This window comes from Lipotes vexillifer, unplaced genomic scaffold (assembly GCF_000442215.2).
Source record: "Lipotes vexillifer unplaced genomic scaffold, Lipotes_vexillifer_v1.1 scaffold822, whole genome shotgun sequence".
Taxonomy (NCBI): domain Eukaryota; kingdom Metazoa; phylum Chordata; class Mammalia; order Artiodactyla; family Lipotidae; genus Lipotes; species Lipotes vexillifer.
This window is the reverse complement of record NW_006770496.1, coordinates 3,060,026-3,066,901: the sequence shown is the minus strand read 5'-3', so window position 1 is coordinate 3,066,901 and position 6,876 is coordinate 3,060,026. Positions and strand designations below refer to the sequence as shown.

The 6,876-nt window shown below is 34.6% G+C and overlaps 1 protein-coding gene across 2 annotated transcripts in view; it reads right to left on the bottom strand.

The window, feature by feature from the left end:
• The window catches only part of DPY19L2 (dpy-19 like 2), an 89,293-nt gene that overhangs the window by 66,365 nt on the left and 16,052 nt on the right, over positions 1-6,876 (bottom strand). For both annotated transcript variants that reach the window (XM_007446124.1, XM_007446123.1), the window contains exons 5-6: positions 3,928-4,048; positions 1,175-1,268 (exon numbers count right to left, since the gene is read on the bottom strand). In XM_007446124.1, the coding sequence (XP_007446186.1) occupies positions 1,175-1,268; positions 3,928-4,048 (215 nt within the window). The remainder of the gene's footprint in view (positions 1-1,174; positions 1,269-3,927; positions 4,049-6,876) is intronic.

The following is a 6,876-nucleotide window of genomic DNA, read 5'->3' as shown; positions in this document are numbered from 1 at the left end:
CAGCAGAAGGATGTTAAGGCAGACATATGGGGGCTTTCCTGGTGGCGCAGTGGTTGAGGGTCCACCTGCCCAGGGGACACGGGTTCATGCCCCGGTCCAAGAGGATCCCACATGCCGCGGAGCGGCTGGGCCCGTGAGCCATGGCCGTTGAGCCTGTGTGTCCAGAGCCTGTGCTCCGCAGCAGGAGGGGCCACAACAGTGAGAGGCCCACATACCGCAAAACAAAAAAAAAGGCAGACATATGTGCTATGTTTATGGCCTTTCCCTCATGATCACAAAATGACTGCAATAGCTCCAGGTATCACATCCAGGTAAAAGCAGGAAGATAACAGAAAAGCGGCAGCTGAATCTAACCTTTTGTTAGAAAGGCAAATGCTTTCCTGGTGTAACCAAGTCTGATTTCACTTTCTTTTTCACCAGAAAAGCTAGCTCATATGGCTCTCCCAACATGCAATGGAGAGTGGGAAGCAGAATACACGATGGTCATAGTTAACTTCAACCTATCACCTGAAATTGGGCACCCTGCTACCCTAAACAAAATTGTGGTGCTGTTATCAAGAAAGATAGGCTATCAAATGTAAGTGTCTGCTACAAATGATATACATTTTCTTTTACTGCTTTCTTAATTTCACTTGTACAGAGATGAAAATTAGAAATATTAATACTTTGCTACTAATGCCAACCAAAGATCCCCTCTAATGTTATAATAATTTTACACATGATCTAGAGGTATTTTCATTAAAATCTTTGTTAAGGAATCTTAATTAGCTTAAAAAATATCCCCATAAGGATAAAAGATGGGCCTTTAAGATATTGAATTAGCAACAGCTCTAATTTTTGGCTGCATATTTGGCTCAGCTTCTGAAAAAATAAAATCTAAAGGTTTCCTACTATTAGTCAATTAATCGTATGCGGGCCTCTCACTATTGTGGCCTCTCCCGTTGCGGAGCACAGGCTCTGGACGCACAGGCTCAGCAGCCATAGCTCACGGGCCCAGCCGCTCTGTGGCATGTGGGATCTTCCCGGACCAGGGCACGAACCCGTGTCCCCTGCATCGGCAGGCGGACTCTCAACCACTGAGCCACCAGGGAAGCCCTATCCTTTTAATTTAATCAACAAATGTCAGAAAGTCCTTATTATCCCACTGAAAGATCTTTTAATACAGTAGTCTTACCTCAAGTATGCACCATATATGAAGAACAATCCCATCATTATTCCATTTAAAATAAAAATCACACCAACATAAAAGCAAGCAGGGTCTCCCAATCCTTTAAAAAGACACAGATTATTCAGTATTTAATGAATAAATTACTATACAGTAATTGGGCATAATTATCTCAATGCTTTGTAATCAAGAGCTAGTGAATTTGCTGAAAGCTTTGCTGCTCAGACTGCTGCTCTATTTAATAGTTACATTAGTACTTTCCCCATCCATGAGGCATTATTAGTTACATTTATACTTTTCCCTATTGAAGTGTTGTTATAGTGTAATGATTAGTTGGTGCTTCATTTTATTTGGGTGATGCTGCTATTGTTCCATATCTAGAACTGTCTGTAGAGCCATTTGATAAATTACAAGCGAAAATCCATTGCATTAATTTTATCTTTTGCTAGGCTCTAGGATGAGTAAAATACGGCCCCTGACTTCAAGGAGCAGCTTTAGTCTGTATGGGATAAATTGATCCATTATCATGTATAGCCAAGACCTTAATACTTAATATATCCTGTGTATAAAACAAACATACATACATATATATATATATATTAACATACACATATAATCTACTAGGTACTTTGCAATCATCATCTCACATAATACTCAGAACAAATCTTTGAAATTACTTGGTATGAAAATACATTTTTTAATGGTTGAGAAAACAACACAGAAAACTTAAGTAACTTGCCAAAAGTTATTCAGCTGTAACTGGTGGAGCCAGGATCTAAAGGCTGGCCTTCCTGATTTCTTCTTCTTCTCTGATCATTCCTTTTCAGTCTGTCCTAGTAACTTCTCATCCTTTTACACACCCCCCTTCAATGTTGGACCACCTTAGGCTCTGTCATATACCTTCTTCTTTTCTCAGTCTGTATATTCTCCTTAAGGAAATTCTTCCACTTCCATGGTTCCAATTATCATCTATATACAGATGACTCCAAGTCTACCTTCAGATGAGAACTTTCTTCTTATTCCTGTAGGTATGTATATGCAGGTAGCCACTTGACATCTACACTTTGGGGTTTCTCAGGTACCTCAAATTAATAGCAATTCAAACCTGCTACTTTTAAAAATGTTTCTTACCACTTTGAATGGAGGGACTCAATTAAGCCAGAAACCCAACAGTGTTACATAAATTCATTCTCCTTCCCCTTCCCCATCAAACAATTACCAAATCTTGTTGTTTCTCCTTCCAGCTATCTCTCAAATACATTCATTTTCCAGTTACCTTTCCTGCAATCACTTGCTGAGAGCAAAAGTTTCCTACCTGGCCTCACTGAATTCACTTTTGTCCTTTACTAGTGTCTTTTCCATGTAACTGCCGAAATTGTGTTTTGAAAATAAAAATCTGTCAAAATTCTTCAATGAATACACATAAAATCCTTAACTAGTAAATGGTCCTTCATTATCGGACCCTTGCTTACATTCTAAGCATCATTTCACACCATGTTTTCTTCTCTATCTCTCTGCTCTAGGAAGTCTAGCTTTCTTTCAGTTCTCCCTTGCCTCAGGACTTTGGAAAATGCTGGTTCCTATTCTTGAAACACTTCTCCTAACCTCAGCAATCTTATTTTCCTATTTGTAACATCCACCACAGTTGTAAATGCTAACATCCCTCTTACGTTGCAAACTCTATGAGGGTAAGGCCCCATGTTTACCCAGTTTATCTTGGGGTCCCAAGTGCCAACACTAACCTATCACTTAGTGGCAACTTAATAAATACCACATATGTACATATATAAGGTGATTTTTTCCCATCCCTCAGAAAAGTTTATACCTTATAAGCTGGTTCAGGCAGTCGCTCAATTCCTTTAGTTTGTACAAAAAAAAAAAAAAAAGTCTAATTGCCCTCAAATATCTTCTACCAATGCTGTTTTAGACCATGGTTATAAAGACCATCTGAGGGAATCAGTAAAAATGTAAGGGAAACATGGAAATACAAATTTAGGATATATTCTGAGAATTGAATGTTACTATACACAAGTCAACAAAAATATATTTATAAAACATAATGTTCTAGAGAATATGAAGAAATAAAGAAAAAACAACTATGTGTTATGCAAGTAGATACATGTGATTTCAAATAAGAGTTTCAAGGAACAGCATCATGCTAAGATTGTAACAGTGCTAAACTGCAAACATCTTAAATGGAAGTGACAATTACAGATCCTGGAAAACTGTTAGATGATTCGAAAAGCAGTTCTTTGACAAAGATACTGATGTAGAAGATCTATATGAAGAGTTTGATTAGAACTATTCATGGACTGTGAGAGCACAAAAACAGCAGAATTTCTAAAGCAATCTATTATATATCTGATTTTTAAATATTTATGCATAACTAAATTTTTACATTAACTATGTTAACTATTACAGGTAGAACTGTGACTATTTAATCTACATCCCCCAAATTTATATATTCAAGCCACCCCAGAGCTTTTTTTGTACCTTCTGAAATGGAGGAATGACTTATAATCAGTGTGGCCTTACACTGGAGCATGTTAATACTCAAATTAAATTCCAAATTAATACTCTTATTAGCAAGTACATTGCCTTCTCAGAAAATTAAAGGGTAAATACACTTTTAGGTGAATCAGTTCTAGACTGTTTTTAAAGAAAAAAATCACAGTAGTTTATAATAATTCTTAAAGGAGTCATAATATTATGTTTATGTAAACATTAATGACAATACAACAGCATTTTAGGAAGAAACATGCCTTCACAGCTTTGAACTTCATTTAGAGGTTCTACTCTGGTCACATTCCAGCAGGTCTTTGTTTCCAGCCCAAATAAATTCATTATTCCCATAAATGTGCGATACCAGAAGGCTATAATCACCTACAAAAGATAAAATCAAAAAGATAATAAAGAAAAATTCAATATCTTAATAATAATTTTTCCAAAATACCATTTCATGATGGTTGCCTTTAACATTATAAACTTTGATGAATTTATTTAAATCATTTCATGCGGGAAACTCATTTAAAATTTTATACGCACACACTATCAACTAAAGTTATGTATTACTGAGTAATGCACATCTACAAAATTTATGTTGTGATTGACATCTCTGTAACATACTCTTGTAATCAACTCTAACATAATTAATAGTAGCTGTAAAATCAAGCATGAAGTACATAATTATGATAATTAATAGCAAAATACAAAGATTTACAGAAGTATTTCATAACATTTCCCTTAGGTCCTTGAACTTATGTTCTTCATAGTCTAAAAACCAACTCATAGTCTATAAAACCAGCTGCACATGGAATAACAGCTCCTGTGCCCATTAAAACTCTGACCAAGCAGATTTAATTAACCAGTACTTCCCAACCTGAAATCTACTTTAAAAAGTTTAAAGACAAGGGAAAATAGCAACAAAAAAATTACAGACAAAATGCTCATGCCTGGGAGATTTTTTAATAAATAATTTTATAGATTTGGGAAAAATAATACAAAATCATTGGGGAAGAAAGTTTAAAAAAGTAAAGAGGAGTTCAAAGGGAAACTAAAAATAACCTAGAACTAACTACTTTTACTATTTTGGTGACCATCCTTCCAGTCTCTCCCTAGGCATAAGAAACATGTAGCTAGAGTTATTCATTATGTAATATTATGTATTAGAAGATGTTAATGTAATATACATCACTAAACAATGTCATAAACATCTTTTCATATATAATATTATTTACGATTTTATCACTTAATTTTATAAGACGACATTCTGTTTAAAGTTGTAACTTCTATTCTTGTGTATTTTTCATACATGTACAAAAAATTTCCACATTAAATGTATGTGCAAATTCTAGAATTATACTCCTTTCTGAGATGTCGTTTAATATAGTAGAAAAGCATGACTTTGAAGTCAAAATAGAAAAAATTCTGACTGCAAGGTATGGTTTCTACGGTGTAAAGTAATCCTTCAACCTTTGAACCTCAGCCACCTCATCTGTAAAATGAGGTTAATATCAATAATAACCATCTTACAAGAGTGACTGGAGATTAGAGCTTATATATATAAGTACTGGCATATAGTAAGCATTAAATGCTTTTGTCTTTTGAAAATACATTGTTTCAAACTTACACTTTTAGGTGAGAAATTAATCTCATCTTTAGATGAGAAATTAATCTTGTGAACACAAAGTATGGACATTTACTTCAACACTTAAGTACTATATAAGGTCGCAAGCAAATGTAAATCTGCATATTGTATCTATGCAATATGAAAATAAGACTGGACGAGTCCTTGTTGCCTGTCATTTACATGCTTTCAAGTTTTAAAAACAAATGAACTACATTACCATGATTACTTTTTCAAAGCATCAAAGAAGCTGAAAACTGTGCAAATTATTGAATAAATATTTTTAATAAGTAAAAAGAAAAAAATTAGCTAATGCTTTAGAGACTATACTGTTGGAAACTAGTGGAACAAGAAACAGAGATGTAATGACATAAAGTTCCAAAAGTAACCAAAAACTAAAAATAATACTTATCAAACACTGGAAAAAATGGGCCTAGTCTAATAAGCTAAGTCCTTATCTTTTATATACACAGAGTAAGTGAACGTTAACTAAAGTTGAAAATTCAACAAATAGGTTTTTTTTTCTTTTTGATTTTTCCATTTACACTAGAATTAGACAGATAATCATTAGAGGAAATATGGTCAGACTGCCTTTGAAAAGTAAGCCGGGATATAGAGAAAGCTGCTGCAGAAAACTGCTTCTTTCATCTTAGATCTTAGGTAGGTCTATACTATACAATCGTTACTACTACAAATTACATTGAAAAGTACTTATAGAAATTAAAAGAAAAAAAGAAAGAAATTTGGGAAACCCTTAAGTACTCTGAAATTAAATAACATATTTAAGTATCCAATGGATCAAAGGAGAAATCACATGGGAAATTAGAAGATCACTTAAACTAAATGAAAATGAAAAAAAAAGTCAATATTTAAATAATGTAAATTTCCTATTCCTACAAGTACAACTAGAACTCCTGCGAATAATATAAATCAAACACAAGAAGACCCTGAAAGGTAGAGAAAAGAGGCAAACTAGATAGGAATGTCAGGGCCCAAGGAATGACATGGTAATAGGTTCCGGGGACTTTCCCTTGCTTTATTTTCTCAGGTTTGGAGTTAAAGATATTTTGATACTTGATACCAAAACCAACGAAGAAAGTACCAAAAAATTAAACCACATACTAATATCCCTTATAAAGATAGACGTAACAAACCCTAACAAAATATTAGCAAATAGATTCCAGCAATATATTAAAATAATTATATTGATCAGATGGGGTTTATTCCAGGGATGCAAGACTATTTCAGTATGAAAAAATGAATGTACTCCATCATATTAATGGAACAAAGAAGATAAACTCCATGATCATATCAATTGGTGCAGAAAAAGCATTAGAAAAAATTCAATACCCATTCTGATAAGAACTTACAGAAAAAACTAGGAATAAGAGAGGAACTACCTCAATCTTATAAAGGTCATGTGCAAAAAAACTTACAGCTAACTTTATACTTAATGGTTTGAGACTGAATGCTTTCTCCCTAAGATCAAGAATGAGGCCTGGGCTTCCCTGGTGGCGCAGTGGTTGAGAGTCCGCCTGCCGATGCAGGGGACCCGGGGTCGTGCCCCGGTCCGGGAGGGTCCCAC